Genomic DNA, 20957 nt, shown 5'->3' with positions numbered 1-20957 from the left:
GGAAATGGACTTGAAGGTAAGGGGGTAGAAGAACAGAAGTGAATTATCTATAGCGAGGCAAAGGATAAAGGACCTCAGTTTGTGTTTCATTAGGTGTGAAAGAAAACCTGTATTATTTCATGACTTGCAAGCCTGACCTCTCTTATTTATGCTTTGATCTCCTCCAAGGAGTCACGACTAGAACCTAAGCTAAACCAATCCTCCTATGATTAAGTTCGTGCCTAGCTCTCCACGTCATTGAGAGAGTCCAAGAACATCTGCTCTAACCCTTCATCTCACTTTCAGGTTTACGTGTCTGGCGAACTAATCCTGGCTCAGTTTTTGACTATGACCCAGCAGAAGACAACATTCAGTCCCGAAGCTTACACATGATTAATGGTACGTTATGCCACAAAAGGGTCACAACAAAAATGTCACCATTTAGTGGGCTGGAGCCAATGACTTTCTGAAGTTCCTTTCCTCGAGGGTTTTCAATTTCCTGAGTTTCCCATTCAGCATAAAAACACCTGAGTATTGGACCAAACTCATATCTAGTCAAGTTTCACTGCCTCAGTGTAAGTCTCCCTCAGTGTAAGTCTTTCTATTAGAGAAATAATGGGGGGAAAATACATAGGCAAAGGGAAGAATGGATTTGACCTTTAGCAACTTTCTGAATTGTCTTATGTCAAAGATTAGTCATTCAATTAAAGAGGTCGCACACATGCCTTTATGCCTTCTATTCATGTTAAAAAGTCAAATAGCATGTAGTGCCCGTCCTCAAAGGATTTACACTCTAGTTTACTGATGAAGAGAGAGAGTAAACCAGTGGTTATTCCCTGACAGTATAGTTTGAAAGGTCGGAACACATAGAAAAGGCATCTAAAGTGACTTGCAAGTGAGGGAGGACTTTCTGGAGAAGGCACAGTTGGAGTGTGAATGTGAGCATGACCATGTGTTCACTTTGATGAGGCAGGAAAATGGGCTGATGGAGGGAAGGAGCAGTCTCAGAGTCAGACTCTGGGATTGCCAGCCTGGCTGTACCTGCCTTTTGGCTATTAAACTGTTCTCTGGAAACTGAGGATGACACCATCTATCATAAGTGCTTTGGGGGTTTCATCCACGGAAAGCTACTTAAGACCGTGCTTGGTAACAAACAAACAAAAACCAACGGAGACTCAAATACTGCTAGGGATTCCGGCCATCAATGTTTCATCTCTGCTCCTTCTCTAAATCTCACCCGCCCAGCCCAAGCTCAGCGCCGGAGCCGGGAACAGTCGCGATCAGCCAGTGCTCTGAGCATCAGTGGCGGTGAGGAGAAGTCTGAGCACTCAGAAGGTGCCCACCTGTCCACCTACAGCAATGGCGGCATCTTCTTCTCTGCAACCTCAACAGGTACAAGTGGGTGGCGCTGGCTCTGACAGCATGGTCGGCCAGCTCACTGGCAGTTACTGTAACAGAAGCTTTGAGTAATAAATAAATCTGGGTTCTTTCTTCTTCTTGTTTTTTTAAAAAAATATTTTTATTGACATAGGAACAGAGTTGGAGACATAGAAACATCAATGATGAGAGAGAATCATTGATTGGCTGCGAGCCTGCAATCCGAGCATGAGACCTTGATCAGAATCAAACCTGGGGGGGCCCTTCAGTCTGCAGTCTGATGCTCTGTCCACCGAGCCAAACAGGCTAGGGCTGGATTCTATCTTCTGATGAGAAAAGACTAGAATTGTGGCAGGGGCACATGAGTTAGATGTTTCATTTCTCCTTTCTTGGAATTTATTATTTTTAAATTATGGGGAAAGCCAGCACTGTTCAGCAGCTGAACATAGATTTAGTGATGTCTGGATTTATAAACTATTTCTAATTATAAACTATTTCCTCCTTCCTTTCAGCTTACAAACACGCAAAAACCACAGAGCTCCCACAACAGCGATCATCTTCAGTTGCCACCCAACAGACAACGGTATCCTCTATCCCATCTCACCCATCTACAGCTGGAGTAAGTAAATACAATAATAAAGAACTTACTCAAATCATTCTTACCTTCTGTAAGTACAAAAATAATGATAGGTATTCTGATTTTTTTGCACCAAACTTTCTACTTTTTTTTTTAACAACACATCTCAGTTTCATAGCAATATCAGAAAACCTTCATTACAAAACTAGAATTATAAAGCATTATCCAATGATTTAAAACAAAACAAAACAAACAACAACAACAAAGCAAATGATTAGTTTGGGCTCTTTGGTCCCACCCACTAACTTAAACTGAGATGTAAGCTGCTTGGAATCATTCTTCAAGAATATACAGTATGTCTGTATGCACATCACACACATGAACATGTCTTATCTTAGACTTGCCCTGTTAATATATATATTGAAAAGTTAAGTCAAATCATGTCCACAATTCACCAAGCTACTTTAAAACCCTCAATTTAAGACCCTAGATCTTATTCATAATAGCAAAAATACCTAATTATTTAGGGTTGAAATGAATATTTGTATGAAGAAAACTCTATTAAAAGATGTAAAATGAAGATCTAAAAAAATATTGAGAGCCATTATATTTCAGAAGAGAATCTTATAAGGATGTCATATCTCCTAAAATAAATCTATAAGTTCAAGGCAATAAAAATCCCAAAAGCATTTTTTAAATACTGTATGTTAAACCTAAAATTTATTTGAAAGAATAAAGATGCAAGAATAACCAAGTAAATTTTGAAAATGACAATAGGAAAGGACTTAACCATGATAAAGGAAATCATATGCAAAGCTATCATAATCAAATCATCATAATTAAATATGGATTTAGCATGGGGATAGATTTTTGAAAAATATAAAGTCCATGGAGGGTGGAGGGTGGAAGTTGGAGATGGAAGACAGTATAGGGGGAATAAATGGTGACAGGGAAAAAATTAAAAGAAGATAAAAATCCAAAAATGAACCCTAAAATAATTATAAATCAGCATACTACTGGTATGCTCCCAAATTCCCAAAGTGAGAGATACCTGCAATATTGTTAGTGTTTCACATTCTTCTACAAAACACAAGTTTGACCTCCTCCAAAGAGAAAAAAAGTCCACATATAAACAAGTCCACATATTTCACACGGACACATATCCATGTTGAATACATTAACGTACTAGGAAGTTCATCATTTAAAATGTACAATTCCAAAAAAAAATGTACAATCCCATTGGATTTTAGTTCATTCAGAGTTGTTCAACATGACTGACCATAATGCAATTTTAGAACATTTCATCACCCCCAAAAATACCCTTGTATCCATCAGCAGTCACTCCCTTATCCCTGGGTCTTTCCCTCCATTCTCTATCTAATGCTATGTATCCACTAATGTACTTTCTGTCTGTATATATTTGCCTCTATGTACTTATTGACATTTCATATAAAGGAAATCATACAATAGAGATCTTTGTGACTGGCTACTTTTACTTAATGTTTTGAAGATCATCCATGTTGTATCAGGTATCAGTACTTTATTCCTTTTATTGCCAAATATTACATTGTATGGAAATAACCATTTTTTAAAAAATTCATTCATCTTGGTGGGCATGAGCTGTTTTAATTTCTTTGGCTGTTGTAATGCTGTTGTGAATTAGTAAGTGTATACAAGCTTTTGGATGGACATATGTTTTTATTCCTTTTGGGTCTACACCCTGGGAGCAGAATTGCTGGATTATATGGGAACTCTATATAACTTGGGAAGAACTCCCAAAACTGTTTTCCAAAATGACTGCACATTTTACATTCCCATCAGCAGTTTAGAAAGGTTCCAATTTCTCCACATCTTCCCCATCACCTTTTATTGTCTTTTTTGCTCTTCACCATTTTGGTGTGTGAAAAGTGGTATTTCATTCTTTTTGATTTGCAATTCCCTTATGACTAGTGATGTTGTGCATATATTTTCATGTGCTTAACGGTTCTTTGTATATTTTCTTAGAATTCAGATCCTTTGCTCCCACCTTTTTTTGTGTGTGTGTGTGTGTGGTATTATAGTTCTTTAGATATTTTGAATAGTAATCCCTTATCAGATATATGATTTGCAAATATATTCTGCTAGTCTTTTCACTTCCTTGTTGGTGGTTGTACATTCTCTTTTGGGAAACTTAAGTTTATGGAGTAAGTCATAGGAGACCTTAAAATTGAGAGATTGGGTTAATTGTGGCAAATCTAACATATCTCCCCCCGTTTCTTTCCACCCTCACAAATAGAAAATCTTCCGCGCCATGTACGACTACATGGCTGCTGATGCTGATGAGGTGTCCTTCAAGGATGGAGATGCTATCGTGAATGTTCAAGCCATTGATGAAGGTTGGATGTATGGCACTGTGCAGAGGACCGGCAGGACCGGCATGCTCCCAGCCAACTACGTTGAAGCTATTTAGGCATTTCAAAGCATCATGCCTGCCTACAGGATCTACAACTCCTGCGGTCAGGATTTCAGTTTGATTCTCCACTATTACCAAGTTCTCAAGCTGCCTAATGATTTTTTGTGTCCATATGATTTACTGTTGTACCATCTTTCAATTTGTTCATATATGTACCTAAACAATTCTCCAGTAAAAAGGTTAGCACGACTAATCTGTCCAATTATTAAACTGTTTTACTTCATTATCTTCTAGACTTGCATATAAAACAAAGGACAACATTAAATCCATATGTTCATTATTTTTTAAATTGCCACCATCAAACTTTCTTTTGGGTTTTAAAATCAAATTTAATTTCAGAACAGACATTTTAAAAGTGTCTGCAATGTTATATTATTGCTGTATCAACCCATTTCTGCATTACGAAATGTTCAACATTATTTCTTTTCTAAAACAACGTGAACATGTACACGTTAAAGGGAAAATGGCAGAGATGTTCACCTTTTCCATGCTTACTGAATGCTGATGCTTTTATTTATAATCCAATTCTGAAGTTATAAACTGATAGTCAATATAAACTGGTATAAGCTAGTAACTAATAAAATATATAATTCTGCAATAAATGCCACTGATGGAATGAGATTTGTTTACTATTTTTCAATCCTCACCCAAGGATATTTTTTCCATTGATTTTTATAGTGAGTAAAGGGAGAGGGAGAAACAGACAGAAACACTGATGTGAGAGACACATCAATTGGTTGCCTCCCACAAGTCCCCGACAAGGGCGAGGAACCTGCAACTGAGGTACGTACACTTGACTGGAATCGAACCTAGGGCCCTTTAGTCCACAGGCCAATGTTCTATTCACTGAGCAAAACCGACTAAAGCAGCATTATTTATCTTTAATAGTTTTATGATTGTCTACAAATAAACATTTCAATAAAGCAAACATTTCACTAAAAAAATGAAACTAAAAAAACTAAAAAAATGTTTAAAATGCACAGGCATAGATTTTATCAAAACTCTGTCCATACTTGTGTTCCGCAAGTTTCCTTTGTGGCTCAGCTTATAAAGTTTTAGAAACATGTTGGATCCAATCCTAACCTCAGGGATCTTTCTCTTCTGAATCCAGTGAGCTGACTTTGGGTGACAAAGGTATAAGGTGGGCAAAAAGTGGAGTGCCAGCCAATGATGGCTTAATGCTCAAGTTAGCAGAGTATCCTTTAAAAAAAAAAAAAAGAGCTGTCCATGTTACTTTAGAGCTGTAATAATACTGCTGCCCCATGAGGCGGAATGCAGGGGGTCCTCCGGTTACATTGGAGATGTGTTCCTAGGGCGCCACAGGATGCGATTTTCGCCGTTAAGTCGGAACCCCCTGCATAAGCACTTACCTCCCTCACTCACACGGAGCACAGACACAGCAGTAATGAAGTGAAACAATCAAAAGAGATTAAAAGATAACAATGCCTGACCTTTACTTGTGGTAAATAAATAATAAAGACTGGGCAATGGACCTAAATAGAATCTTTTCAAAAGAAGACGGAAGGCCAAGAGGCATATGAAAACATGCTCAGAGTCACTAATTATCCGAAAGATGCAAATCAAAATGACAATGTGTTACCATCTCACACCTGTCAGAATGGCTATCATCAACAAACAACAAGTGCTGGCGAGGATGAGGAGAAAAAGGAACCTTTGTGCACTGCTGGTGGGAATGCAGGCTGGTGCAGCCACAGTGGAAAACAGTATAAAGTTTCCTCAGAAAACTAAAAATGGAACTCACATTTGACTCAGTAATCCCACTTCTAGGAATATATCCTAAGAAAACAGAAACACCAATCAGAAAGGATATAGGCACCCCTATGTTCATAGCAGCAGAATTCACCATAGCTAAAATTTGGAAACAGCCTAAGTGCCATCAGATGAGGGGATTAGAAAACTAAGTTACATCTATACAATGGAATTCTACGCTGCTATAAAAAAGAAGGAATTCTTACTATTTGCAGTAGCATGGATGGAACTGGAGAGCATTATGCTAAGTGAAATAAGCCAGGCAATGAAAGAAAAATACCACATGATCTCACTCATTTATGGAAAATAAAGAACATTATAACCCGATGAACAAAAAGATAGATACAAAAGCAATAAAGCACCAAACAGACTGTCATATTACAGCAAGAAGGCTAGGGAGTGTTGGGGGGTCAGGGGGAAAGAGATCAACCAAAGGACTTGTATGCATGCATATAAGCACACCAATGGACATAAGACACTTGGTGGGGGGGGATGAGGACATGTGACAGGAGGTAGGGGAGGCTGAGGGAAGGTCTATGGGGGGGGGGGAAGATATGTAATACTTTAAACAATAAATTAAAAAAATAAAGAACATGAAGCACATGTCATACATTGAAATGATGGAACTTTTTTACATTGAAATGATGGAACTTTTTTTTTTAATGGGAAATGGCAATGTAACCACGAAATGATGTTTGTCGAGTCCGAAGTAACCTGAGGACTGCCTGTAGTAAGAAGCCAGGAAAATTCCTTGGCAAATGGAATGGGACGCCGAGACAGACAGCTGATTCAAATTGGCCTCACCAGTAAGTACCCTGACTCACCTGCTTCCTTCTCCCCTGCATGACCCATCTCTTAAACATTAAGCCCTCAGGCCCATGAAGTTCTGATCGGCACCCAATAATCTTAGGAACAAAGCCTCAGGTCTGTTGATCACAAAGACAGAGTTTTGGTCAAATTAGGGGAAACATCCAGGTGTCAGTTGTGTTCCAATTCCAGGCCCAGAAAAGCAGCAAAACCAGGGGAAGCAACATCATGACTGACAGCAGGACCAGATGCAATGACCAATGGCCTGCTACCTTAGCACCGACCAATCAGTAGAGACCATGATCCTAACCTTATACTCTCTTTTTTATAGAGGGGAGAAACATTGATTTCAGAGAGACACATCAATTGGTTGCCTTCCCATAAGTGCCCAACTAGGGATTGGACCTACAATCTAGGTAACATGTCCTGATGGAATCAAACGCCAACCTTTCTATAAAAAGGACGATACTCTGGCCAGGGCTAAACTCTAATTTTGAAGATTGGTATATTAAGGGACACTCCTAGAAAGCTGATAAATATTCTGTTGAGATCTTTCCCTGAGACCTCCTACAATTCCTCCTTTACTAAACAAATAAAAACCTTTAAGACAAAGGACCCAAGGTGAATTCTCTCTCTAGAGTCTAGAGCTTGCCTGTGCCTTCTTTCTTCAGGCATGTATCTTTGCTTTCTTTTTCCTAAGCGCTAAGGGTCACCCAAGACTTGCAACCAGGCTAGTGAGCAGCAGCAGCTCATCCCGAACTAATCTTCTGAATCTGTTTCCAAGAACCCTTCTTTTGCCATTGTAACTTATTTCCTGAGTCTACACAGTCCAGTGGGCTCCATACCTCTGGCTCTATGACTTTCTAAAAGGCAGTCCTCTGAGCAGCCTGCTCAAATCTCCTCTTAGAGCACTCTTTGCATGTTAAATCAACTTCTACCACTAGAGTTCTTGGCTCTGAATTCTTTCTTTTTAGAACTCAAGAACCAAGAACTGACATTGCTGGAAGGTGCACAGACTCTGCTAGGACTCTGGGCAGTCCACTGTGACTGTCACGTAGGCCTCCGCTGTCCCCACAATCCGGCAGCATCTGGGATTCGTCCAGGGCCATGGCTCAGCATGCAGAGCCTGCACCCACTATGTTTAGATGGTGGGCCAGCCTATGGGCATCACAGTGATGTGGTGTCCACAGACTTCTTAATGTGTCTGAGACTCAGGGAGTAAACTAGTGAAGAATGCCCACACTTGCGAATGATCTGCGACTACACCTGTTTGGTAGGCATTGTGCGAGATGCTGGGGTTTGAGTGACGAACAAGAGACAGTTGGTGTCCTGATTAAACTTACAGACCCTAGAAAAAGACCATTCCTAAGCAGCCTCATGATGGAGGGAGCCACTTTCCCCATTCCAAATTTTCAATCTTCATTTAAACTGGATTAAAAATCCAGGTTAAGCTGGGCAACAATCCCATTGTACACTCGTTTTCCCCTAAATTTGGGGAACATCCAAAGCACATGCTCAGTTACAATAAATGTTTGCTTTCCAATTTCCCATTCACTTCGAAAAGCTGCCCAAGCACTTTATAGTTGCTATACAAAGAAAAAAAGACATAACCTTTATCTAATTCTAGTTTAAAAGCTTCAATTAAAAATTTTCAACAGCCGGGACCGGTTTGGCTCAATGGATAGAGCGTCGGCATGGGGACTGAAGGGTCCCGGGTTCGATTCCAGTCAAGGGCATGTACCTTGGTTGCGGGCATAGCCCCAGTAGGGGGTGTGCAAGAGGCAGCTGATCGATGACTCTCTCATCGATGTTTCTAACTCTCTCTCTCTCTCTTCCTCTCTGTATAAAAATCAATAAAATATATTTAAAAATTTTCAACATACACGAAGGTTGAGAATTCTACTCTACCAATCTCCTAGCCTCGTTATCAACTCAAGAGTTAATCTTGTTCTCTTTCCCCCACCAATGCTTTCCTCTCACTACCTTGTGGGATTCCTAGTAATCACATTTCCTAAAAATTAAATTGCAATTGACACATCTTAAAACACTAATGTTCAACATTACTCTTCATTCCATTTTGTAGCCATCTGTTAGGGCCCCCATTTTTGTCATTTTGCATTGACAATGGAGAAGTCCTTTGTGTGACTAGAAATTCATGTCATATTCAAATGTTATAATGTAGATAACGTCTATAGGTTACACTCAAGCCAGAACTAAACTCAGCTTTCTTAATGACCAGCACTACTCTATGCCACTATCTTGTCAAATGTGTTTTTGCCCCCCAGTACCTCAGAATATGATCTTGTCAAATAGAGTAATTGCACTATTCGTCAGGATGAGGTCCTAAGGGTAGGCCCTGATTCATTGGAACTGGTGCTTGGACAAGTAGACAAACACACAGGGAGAACATCATGTGGAGATGAGAGCAGAGATTAGGGCGATACTTCTATATGCCAGGAGAGCCAAGAAGTGCCAACGAACCATCAGAAGCTAGGACACAGAGGCATGGAACAGTTTCCACACAGCTTTAAAAGACACTTTATCTCAGAGTCTAGAACTGAGACAGCCAATTTGCTGTTTAAGCCACTATCTATGGTTGTTATAGCAACCATAATAATGTTATCCTTCAACATCACCAAGTCTATTTCTTTTTTTAAAAAAAACTTAAAAATATGGATTAAGAAGTGTGTGGAACTCATAAAACAGAAAACCTATAGTTAAAAACAGGCCATAAAAGGAGGCAAAAAAAAATGAATGGTTCATTTGTAGAGGAATACAATGTTTTACTTTAAGTTAATATTTGGATTATGCTGTTCTTCAATTCAGGTCTCGTTAAAATAATAAAAAGCCAAACAAACAAATACCATTATGATTTAATTTTCATACTTTTATTTAAGATTAAAGTGCATTTCTTTAAAATATTTCCATGTCCAGTTTCAATTGGCAAGTGATAACAACTCAGTAGGTCATGAAAACTTTTACTGTAAATCATAAGGTTTTTCCCTCCCTCAATCCAGTCTTGGAACCTGAAAATATACTATTAGTATAGGTCCAGCTGCTGCAAACATTGTATAAAGCATTACACAGATAAAACTGATTGCACCCTTATTTCTGATCTACTAATGCAGTTAACTGAGGAATAGGTCCTTCTATGAGGATTCAACTTAAGTCATTTAACTTACCAAATATACTTTCTGAATGCAACACTAAGTTCTCTTAGAAAGTTTATCAAGTCATCAGAGCAAAAATATTATAAGGCTAATAAATGTCATGTCTTTTTCTAAGTGTGTATTAGTCAAGTCTATCCACAGGAGGTAGTTTGAAAGCAATGAAAGCAAACTGTGACTTAACCAAATAGTGCCAGATGCCTTCCTCTGGTACTTCATGGTTCCTTAATATCCATGGCAAACATATTAACTATATTTTAAGATTAAGGAAGAGAAAAAAAAAATGTTCCTTAAAAGTACTAGTATCTTCTAGATAGAATATGTGTACTTGCACAATGGTAAGAAAACATAAATGGAATAGGGGAACCCATTTTATAAAGTAAAACCTAAATAACAGCAACAGGATTAAGTAGTTAAGGATGCTATATCCTCTTCCCACCAGCTAGAAGCAAATAACCAAAATGACTACATGCCATGTGTGAACAAAAAACACTATCCTTTGTAACAGGCATCGGTACACTCTACATCAAGGCCGGGCAGTTAGTGCTAGGTAATACAGATCAGTCTGTCAGACCACTCAACTCTGCTGCTGTAGCAGGAAGGCCACCAAAGATAATATGTAAAAACATAGCCGTATCCCAATAAAATCTCATTAATGTCATGTCTTATAGACACTGAATATTAAATTCATATATTTTCAAATGTCAAAATATTCTTTTTCTCAACCTTTTAGAAAATGTAAAAGCCATTCTTAGCTCATAGGATTCATAAAAAAACAGGTGTCCAACTGTAGTTTATCATCCCCTAATCTATAAAAACATACTAGTTAAGACTGTCATCTTTGTTCTTATATTCAAAACTGATTCTGTGTTCTTAATTCCATTTTTCTAATACAAAGTTCCCATTCTATAAAAATACAATTTCTTTTAAGTATTGTTATTCAATTAACTATGAAAATAACTGTTACACTATATTCATTTTCAGTTCCATGACACTATTTTGAAGGTCAACTTTCTAGTTACATGCATTTTATCTATTTAAAAAATAATGCTGCCTCTTGTTGGAAATTTTACCACTGTGCATCAATCTCTATCAACATGTAAACCTGCTGTCTAATAAGCACAGTTTTACCCACAATTACAAATCAGTACACTGTGGCCTAAAGTTAGTTTATTTTTCTTCTCTGTGACCTTCATTTAAAATACTGCCTTCAAACTTATACTCTCAGGTTTAAAGGAAAAAAGGTATAATATATATATATATATATCTTCCATTCTAATAGTATATTTCAGAGGAGTAAGCATTTATACCGCTTGGCAATTCATGTTCAGTTTTAATTGTTCTTTGGTGAAGGGTTTGTCATGTAAAGAAAAAATGGTAAGACCACACTGTGAAATTTAGCAGTATATTCCAGAGAACTTCATACTCAATTCTGTTAAGACTACTGTTCCATTAAATATCTATACATCTTCAAATCCAAATGACTCAGATATTAACGTATACTTTCAAAAGCAATATACAAAGCCTGGCATATAATAGATATATTAGTTGGGCCATTACAAGCCACAAAGCCCAGATTTGTTTCATAGATCAAGTGGTCAATAAATTTTGATAAAACAATTTAGTAAGCACTTAACTTCTGGCTACTTTTTCTTAAATGCTTTGGATGAGGGTAGCTCTTACAAAAAAAAGAAAAAAGAAGAAAGAGTACTTAAATATGTGAGAGAAATACAGTGTCTTAACAGAATACCAAGAAACACTCATGTTTAGAGAATACAATTATTCAATTCTGTCTTTCAAGATCTATTTTGCAATTTTCAACCCTGTACCTTAACAACAAAGACACCGGAAGTCTTCAGTACAATTTTAAGACAGAGCTGTGACATTGCTAACCTCACTGCCATTTAATCTTTGGGGTGGTCTATTTTCAATGTTTATAAATAAAATAATGAAGTCCTGTAACTTAGAAGGCAAGATTCATTTAGAAACTAAATGCCACCTCTCATATTTTAAAATTTAATATTTTTAAAAAATCATAACATAACCCAAGACTCATTGTCCAAACTGCTTAATAAGATTTTTATCTGCCTATTTAAAAATATAAATCTTCCACATTAACAAGGCTCCAAATGTGGAAAAACCCTACCTTAAACTTTCTTTGCCATTTGAACTTTAATTTGAAGCATTCTATCTCATCTCCAATTCATAAATTTGAAAGTTACTTTTAAAAAAAGACTAGCTTGTGTTTTTTGTGACAATAACTATAAAGACTTAAATTATTTTGAGCTATTTAAAACTAACTCACAGCTGAAAGTCTTTTCAGCCTAGCTAGGACAAGTGCAATCCACAGACATCACTATTTAGTATGTCATGTGGAAGTTTTTGAGAAATGAAGGATTGTGCCCCACTACAGATGTACTGACAGAATCTGCATTTTCACACGTGCATGCAAATGAGAAACACTGTTAAGTCAAAACTTCTATTGTTTGTATACAAAGTACAAGACCTTTCTTAAGACTTGAGAATAAATTGGACATGGGTTGTAATGATAATGAGTTAACCATTTTTCCCCTACTCACTCAAGTCTTAATCTAATAATGTTAACAACTGATCTCCCTATAAATTAATAAATAATTACTGGATAATCAAGCCAAAGTTGGAAGACATGGCATTAAGGGGAAACATGACCAGCCCTCTTAACTCCTGTTCAAGTTCAACTAAGACTGTTTTAAACAGTTCTTAAATTTTTTCATTCTGTTACCATTTTTAAAAAAATTCTATTTGTTTACTTTACACATACATCCCATTTGCCCCTAACAACTTCGTTTCTTGCCCTGCCACATTTATTTTAGGCAATATATAGTCTCACTTGCTTTGCAGTCATATGACTCTTAAACATAAAAAGAGCTACCATGCTCTTATTGTTCAGATTTAGATCATTTTTTTTACACTATCAACCAGCATTATCACTAAACTTGACACATTCTTTACATTATTGACCGAAATAATATATCTATTATATGCCAGGCTTTGTATATGGAATTAAAGCAAAAGCCATTCAACAATGGCTTCCAAACTTGTTTAAACAGCAGAGCACCCTTAATGGGCTCGCTCAATATTGAAAATTTAAATCCACTATGAAATCCATTTTGGAACATAAAAAATCTTGCTATGCTTCTGAATGCACCTGGGTCCTTTTAGTAAATGCAACATAAATTACATTTTGAGTATTACTATCATGTTTTATTAACCATTAGAAAATATTTGAAAAAGCTGCGTTAACTTTAATAATGAGCAACACAATGGAGTTAATTAAGGAACATTAATGCGTTTTTCTACTCAGGAAAATTTGCAGAAAATTTTAAGGCAAGAATATCGTAAGTAAGGTTCCTCAGAGATAAACTTATAACTACATCAACAATGATGACTTAGCAAATTAATCTTTGTCCTCAAATATTTTAAAACATATCCTTGTTGAATCACAAATGTTATAAATTAATACATATGCTAGTATCAAATTCAGTGACTTAAGTGAATGGTAATCATTTTGGTCCCATTTTCTGCTATACTGTTCACTTTTCCAAGAATTTCATTCCACCATCAAGTTTTTAGTTCACACGAACATTAAAATATATAGTCAGGAAATGAGGTAATTTTGACTTATTTGAAACACACATACACAACTGTCCACTAAAAACATATATGCCTCTTTACTGTCAAATGTTATTTGGGAAATGATAGACAATATAAAAATATTCTTATATTTCATGTTATTTCTTCAAGCTACAATCCTCAATTCAATGCCCCCAGAATTTCTTTTAAAACCATCCTTGGTATTAAAATTTCAAACTTAGACCCCAAAATATTTGTAATGAATGTGGATTTACAATTACAAAATACACTAATTTTTTTTGTGGTTGACTGGTGGCCCCCTTCTGAATATAGAAGCAAATTAGAAACAAACATTAAACTTCCAACAATTTGAAAAATATGTGCCTTTTCAAGTAGGGGTTAGTTCTGAATAAAGTGGGAAACTGAGATGGCTCACACACTCTATTCAGAGAACAAATGAGATATTCTCATTACAAAAGAGAGAGAGAGAGAAAGAGAGAGAGAAAGAGAGAAAGCCAGGCACTAATATTAGCCAACACACTTCACAAATGTTTTAACTATTTAACACCCTAATTTTTAAAAGTAGGCAAAACACACATATTAAAAAAAAATAGTTTAAAATTTTTTCCAAGTTTGCTTTAGGTACAGGTGAAAAGAACAGATAAACTAAATTTCTTCTAGTCCAAGTTGTAATGAAAATACTCTAACTCTATTAAAAAGAAATGTAATGAGGCATGCTTTCTAGTGGCTGATACCCTCTTCCAAAAGACAAAAGAAAGTATAGATATAAATAGTAAAAACTGTCATGTAACACTTTCTCATTTCTATTAACTACTCATTTTGGTTACTTAAGAAAATAAACTTATGTTTTAACTGACACCATTTACTAAGTACAAAACTATTTGCTGTTTCATTTGTAAATACAGAATCCTACAAACATCTGCAGCAAGTCCACAAAGCACTTCTATTGTCCATACTGGTATCTCAGTATTTAATATATACAAAATATTTTCTATTACACAAAAGTATTCACAAAAAGCTTCAGAAAAACACGCAATTAATGTAAGCTGAAATTTATAAATTAAAAACATTGTAATCTATACATAATGTACAAGTAGTCATGCATTTTTAAATGAATACTATATCCCCAAAGAGTAAATTTTCACAGGCAGATGCTGTTGTACAAATATTTGCTAATGCAAATAAATGAATGGTGTGCATTTTAGTGAAGTCTGCTTTAACCCAAAACCTGAAACTTTTGGTTTTTCTTAAAAGTTATCCATAGTTAAAATCAGTGAAAAACATTCTAATTCTTTTACATCCCACATATAGTATATTTTTACCAAGACCAAATTTCTTAAACCTTAGCACAACAAATATCAATTTTTAAAAAAATCAAGTATAGATACCTTTTATCAGTTCAGCAAAAAATCCAAGTAAGAAATTTCAATTTTACTTCAAATAAGATATTTTTCATAAAATGTTTAATCAGAATATGCATGAGTTTAAGTGAAATAAATGTCTGCTTGTTGCTAGTTTTTGCTTTCACATTTCAGTCAATTTAAAATTTTGAAAAAATTATGCATAGCAGCCAAAATACATAGTATCAAAAAAATCATCTTACATAATGAACTTACAAAATTGAACTTACATAAGTCATTGCCCTTCAGGTTCTGAAATGTTACCAATTTTGAAAACATTCAGTGTGAAATTGTGCCATATTTCAGAACTTATTTTATGGAATAACAAACTCAGAGGAAATTTTAAAAGTTTCAACTTTGTCTTAAAATACTACACAGAATTATCATGAGTTGGTGACCTCCAACGTGACTGCAGATTTTTCATTATAGAGTTTGCCATGCTACCAAGTTTCTCGTGCATTTCAAATAGTTGGCTTCCTGAATAATTATGGAGATCCTCTGAATCCAGCTGAAGAGCAAGGGCACTGATCTGTGCCACAAGATTTTTAGATAATGGAGTTTCTAAAGCAATAGGATCAACTAAATCTAAAAAAAAAGAGGAAAAAAGAACAATTAGATGTATTTCAGGTAAAACGTAAGTTGTATATATTGCCTCTCAAGTTAATATAAAGTCTAAGTGCCGAGGTTTGAATATTGAAAATGCAGACTGAGGTATGTAACCATGCTCCTCAAGAGAACAGGCAACAGGAAAATCTAACATAGCTTATTCTTTGCCATTAAAGAAATCTCTATACTTACTTCGTTTTCATTAAAAGTATGGCAAGAACACAATGTTTAGTTCATACCCTTATTGGAGTAGAGTTGACAATTACAGAAAGGCAACTGATCTATAAAGTTGTCCTGCCCAAACCGGTTTTGCTCAGTGGACAGAGCATCGGTCTGCAGACTGGGGGGGACCCAGGTTTGATTCTGGTCAAGGGCATGTACATTAGTTGCGGGCACAATCCCCAGTGGGGGATGTGCAGGAGGCAGCTAGTTAATGTTTCTCTCTCATAGATATTTCTAGCTCTCTATCCCTTCTCCCTTCCTCTCTGTAAAAAAAAACAAATAAAAAAAAAAACACAATAAAATATATATATTTTTAAAATAAAAAAATTAAAAAAAAAAAAAAAGTTGTCCTACTTTGCTAAAATATACCTGAGGCAAGTCCTTCTTCATCAGCAGACAGAGGTTTTTCTGTTCCATTTATTGTTTTTTCAGAAATATCAAAAACTGGAATTTCTTCTAGTCCACGAGACTTCACCTTGATTAAACATTTAGATCAGTAAAAACAAAACCAACAAATGGAAATTTACTCTTAATAGGACTAACAGATTCTGACAGCCCATCACGTTATTACTAGCTTAGCCAATATTGCTACGAAACTATGTTCTAATAACACACCAAAAAGAACTACAAATAAGCTTTGAAAATACAGTGTTAAGTCAGTCACAAAAGACCACAGGTTTATATGACCCCACTTTTATGAAATGTCTATAATAGACAAATCTATTGAGAAAAAAAGATTCTGACCCATCTTCCCAGTTATCATGGAGTTGCGCATGAAGAGTGACTGCTAATAACTAAGTTTTTTGTTTTTTTTCTGGAGTGATAAAAATGTTCTAAAATTAAGACTGCAGTTGTGATGTATAAGTTTGTAAATATACTAAAAAAGCACACACACAAATCACTAAAGTGTGTGTAGCAGTGAATTTTATGGTTTGTGGATGTCTCAATAAAGCAGTTTTTTAAAAATTATATAATGTTTCAGAGACAATTCTCATGGCCCATGGACTACAGAAAATACTTAAGAAACTAAATTTTTTATCTATAAGACTAAAAATTACTAATAAAGTATTTGGATTTTTAAAAACTAACAAATGTGTTTAAAAATTAACAAAAACAAATTAATGCTAATTATAGGACTTTCAAGTAGTTAGCAAACTCTAGTCTCAAAGATTCAAATCTAGAATGCTGATTTTCACCCTTTAACAGACCCTATTTTTTATTCACTCAGAATTCTGAGTGTCAATGGATATATAAAGCATCTCTGAATGGGTTTTAGAAGTCTATGAACCTTTCTGAAATAACATAAAATTTTCCATATATTTTATAGGAGGAAGAATATTGGTCTTCATCAGAAACTCTGAAAATATCCATGACCCACAATGTTTATGTATAAAAAGGTTGGGTATCAAAATCAAAATACTGTTAAACTAAAAACCTGCAAGATTTTTATAAACATTTATATTTTAAAATCTGAGTTTTAAGAATCGCAGCCATGGAATTCAATAGCCAGTTTTGTATAAATGAAAGAGAGAAGGTGTTAGGAGAACAGAATTCAAAGAATTGAGAGGTACATTGCATAAGAACAGTTCAAAATAAATGAGAAAAACTCCTCAGTGGAATTATAATGTGATCTTTTAAGTTACTCCTGAGGGAATGCGTGTATAGTTTAAGCACAAATTGTGTAACTGTATTATTAAATCATTTATAGTTATGCACTACTTAATGACAGGGATATAATCTGAGAAATGCATTAGGCAAATTTTGTCATTGTGAGAATATCATAATGTACTCACAAACATAAATGGTTATATGGTATATTCTACTGCTTCTAGACTACAGCACGTTACTGCACAGAAATGAGAGTAAATCAAGTAAAATGAAGCAATCAAGAGACGCAGTAAATGTAGTTAGGAGGCTGCTACTGGGGTAACATGGCAAACTTTCTCAGCAAACCTTTTTTTTACCTAAGTAGAAAGAGTACATTCTAAATAACAACAAAGTTTAGTAAATATGTAAACCAGCAACACAGTCATTCATATTATCAAGTATTATGTGCTGTACACATAATCACGTGTTACATTTTTATGACTGGTAGTGCAGTGCATTTATTCACACCAGCATTATTACAAACACGAGTAATGCATTTACACTATGACATCAGTAGGTGATAGTAATTTTTAGTTCCACTATTATCTTGTCAAACCACTGATGTATATGCAGTCTGTTTTTAACCAAAAGATTGGTATATGACACAGGGTTATGTTTATATGTGCTTTATAACTGACATCTAAGTTTTTTACCTGTTGCTCATGATATACTCTGAGAGCCTTTTTTACATTGGACACTTTTGGAGAACGGATAGGAAGAGTTTTAATTTCAGATGCTGTAAGAGTACTCAAATCACCAATTGTTCTTATATTCTTGGCTCTAATGAGTTGTCCCAGTCCTCTTGCCCTGAACAGACAATTAAAAAAAAAAAAGTTAGAACATTATTATACAGTTTTATATTTACTCTATTTGTGAGTCTATCCAGGTGAATCTCCTAAGTTCGACCATACTGAATTTATATATGCCCACCTAACCTTCTGTGAAGGCAGACACTGAACATATAATCTATAATTTTTAAAAAAGTAAAATGCTAATTAGACCAGATGTCCTTCCAGATGAAGCCAAGGCTGCGAGGGTAGCGTGAGTCCTGGGTGCTAGAGGGAAGCCAGTGCTGGCAGCTGGGGAAAGGAAGGCCTACTTCTGCATGAATTTCGTGGATCAGGTCCCTAGTTTAAAATATAAAATTTTAATCGGATGTGTATGCCTGGTGTAAGCAATAGTATTGAAATCAGACTACCGTATTTTCTGGCATATAAGACGACCCCCTAATTTTACAGTTAAAACATAGGTTTAGGCCTATATTCGCTGTAGACTACCCCCCACTTCCAAGGCAACACCAGTTCTTTTTTTAATAGACCGCCTCTCTGACTCTGGCCAATCTGAGCAGGCTTTTTACTAGAACACAGTGTACATGTGGTTGTCTTATACGCCGGAAAATATGGGTAAGTCTAATGTGTACTTCATGCTTTACTAACATAATGACTGACTTTGATGGATTAACCTTTGTAAAGTTCATTTTATAAAGCAGAAATAACACTATTACTCATATAGGGTTTATGATTAAATAACATAATGTATATAGAGTTCAGCATGGCACCTGGAAAATAAGCACACAATTATCTTAGCCACTGTGATAAATGCTTCTTATTGTCCTTTCTGACCCATCTTCCCAGCTGAATTTTTATTTCTAAAATATATATAAAGGTGCATATAAAAGCAATTCTAAATATGAGGACTTTGATCATTTTAAAGGGGCAACTTTAAGAAGAAGCCAGAAACCTAAATAATTACTTACCAAATATTTGAAGTAATCTGAGGTAAAATAATATCAATTGGTGCCATACAGTTTACCAAAGCTGGGTAAACACTTTCTGTTGGGCATGGTATGGATTCTTTAGCCATTTCTGCAATCTTAGAATAAATTTCAAAAACTGTTAAATAGACATCACCTCACTAAACATGAAAAAAAAAAGTTGCATGAAAACTAAAACACTTCTTACTAAACATTTCTTTGAGCTCTTAAATTTAGGGCTACGTGATCCTGGAAACAGAAATCCTTTGCTTGAAGTGGTATTATGCTAGACAGAAGGAGAGAAAAAAAAAACCTCAGAACCCTAGATAACTATAAATTCACAACTCTATTTTAACAATTTAGAATATAGTAATTTCTTAATACTTTCAGAAAATCTAAAATGTAATAAACCACATAATCAGTTACTTGCTGGATCATCTTTGCCTTTTATAACCTGTTCATGTCTGTTTACCAAGTGGTTGAAAAAGAATATATCCAGGCCAAACAAGTTTTGTCCTTAGTTATTTAATTTTAAGACAAACCACACAATGCAATTCTGTCTGCATACATACATTTATTTTAAACCGTCCAGCTTACCTTAGATTGTGCTGTAGGTGAAGTTTTAACACTTTTTACTATGGGAGAACTAGTTGAAGAATGGGCCCTAACAAGAGAACATCGCCTATCAATGTCATCTGCCAATCCTGCTTGATATATTGGATCTGCAAAGGAGACTCGGCGAACCTAAAAACACAGGTCATGTTTTTATTTAACAAATTAAAGTTTTTAAAAAATAACACCATAAATTTTCATTATAAGGTTACCCAAAAATAAGAGTGTGGGTTTAGAAGCTTAAATTATTTCACTAGAAACCAAGAGTATGTATAAAAAGTGTAGTTTTTTCCTAATGACTTGCTTTCACAAATAGCACAGGTCATTCCAATGATCTATGTTCTATAGCAACAAAGACTGAAACAGACACAGTAGCAGAAACTTAATAAAAGTGCATGTGGCAATAGAAATTGCATAATCCAATACTACTAACTTTATGGGTTTAACTGTAACTACAATGACTGTAAAGAACAAGTTAAAGAGTTAGACATAGTACCAACTAGCTTCTGGTATTTCTTACTTAGATTGATTCTGTTCTAAACTTTGAGGATACCAGATTCACAGCAATTGGGTAGCAATTTTTCTTAGCTCTAGTTGGAAGTCTCTTCAAAACTTACAATATGTTCAATCAATCAGCTATCTAACATAAATACACAACAGAGCACTTACATTTTAAAATATGTATATAAATGTCCCTTAGTTTTAACTCAAAAAGTGGGAAGATTCTAAACATATCGGTTATAAAAAACTACACTATGCTGTTGCCTAAATAAAACTGAAATATGAGATACTATCAAACAAAACAAATTTGTATTAACAATGTAAAGCATACTGGAGAACCAAAAATCAAATCCTTGCTTATATGATCAATTAATGCCAAAGGAATTAAGAATATATAATGGGGGTAAAGACAGTTTTTTCAGTAAGTGGTGCTGGGAAAACTGGACAGGTACAA

At 35.4% G+C, this 20957-nt stretch overlaps 2 protein-coding genes across 28 annotated transcripts in view; one reads left to right on the top strand and one right to left on the bottom strand.

The window, feature by feature from the left end:
* The window catches only part of NEB (nebulin), a 181156-nt gene extending 176152 nt beyond the window's left edge, over window positions 1-5004 (top strand). For all 19 annotated transcript variants that reach the window (XM_084892858.1, XM_084892857.1, XM_084892856.1 and 16 more), the window contains 4 exons: window positions 286-378; window positions 1225-1371; window positions 1869-1975; window positions 4209-5004. In XM_084892858.1, coding sequence (XP_084748984.1) covers window positions 286-378; window positions 1225-1371; window positions 1869-1975; window positions 4209-4382 — 521 coding nt within the window. In that variant the 3' untranslated portion in view covers window positions 4383-5004. The remainder of the gene's footprint in view (window positions 1-285; window positions 379-1224; window positions 1372-1868; window positions 1976-4208) is intronic.
* A 4832-nt stretch (window positions 5005-9836) lies between these two features.
* Window positions 9837-20957, bottom strand: part of RIF1 (replication timing regulatory factor 1) — a 61006-nt gene continuing 49885 nt past the window's right edge. For 7 of the 9 annotated variants that reach the window (XM_084893014.1, XM_084893015.1, XM_084893018.1 and 4 more), the window contains exons 31-36: window positions 19988-20134; window positions 19599-19676; window positions 19394-19509; window positions 18291-18444; window positions 16360-16465; window positions 9837-15747 (exon numbers count right to left, since the gene is read on the bottom strand). In XM_084893014.1, coding sequence (XP_084749140.1) covers window positions 15533-15747; window positions 16360-16465; window positions 18291-18444; window positions 19394-19509; window positions 19599-19676; window positions 19988-20134 — 816 coding nt within the window. In that variant the 3' untranslated portion in view covers window positions 9837-15532. The remainder of the gene's footprint in view (window positions 15748-16359; window positions 16466-18290; window positions 18445-19393; window positions 19510-19598; window positions 19677-19987; window positions 20135-20957) is intronic. The other 2 variants (XM_084893019.1, XM_084893022.1) reach the window with 1 other exon arrangement.

The sequence above is a fragment of the Pipistrellus hanaki genome (genome assembly GCF_964339955.1).
Source record: "Pipistrellus hanaki genome assembly, chromosome: 8".
Taxonomy (NCBI): Eukaryota; Metazoa; Chordata; class Mammalia; order Chiroptera; family Vespertilionidae; genus Pipistrellus; species Pipistrellus hanaki.
Note: the sequence above shows the minus strand (reverse complement) of the source record. Positions and strands in the feature narration are given on the sequence as shown.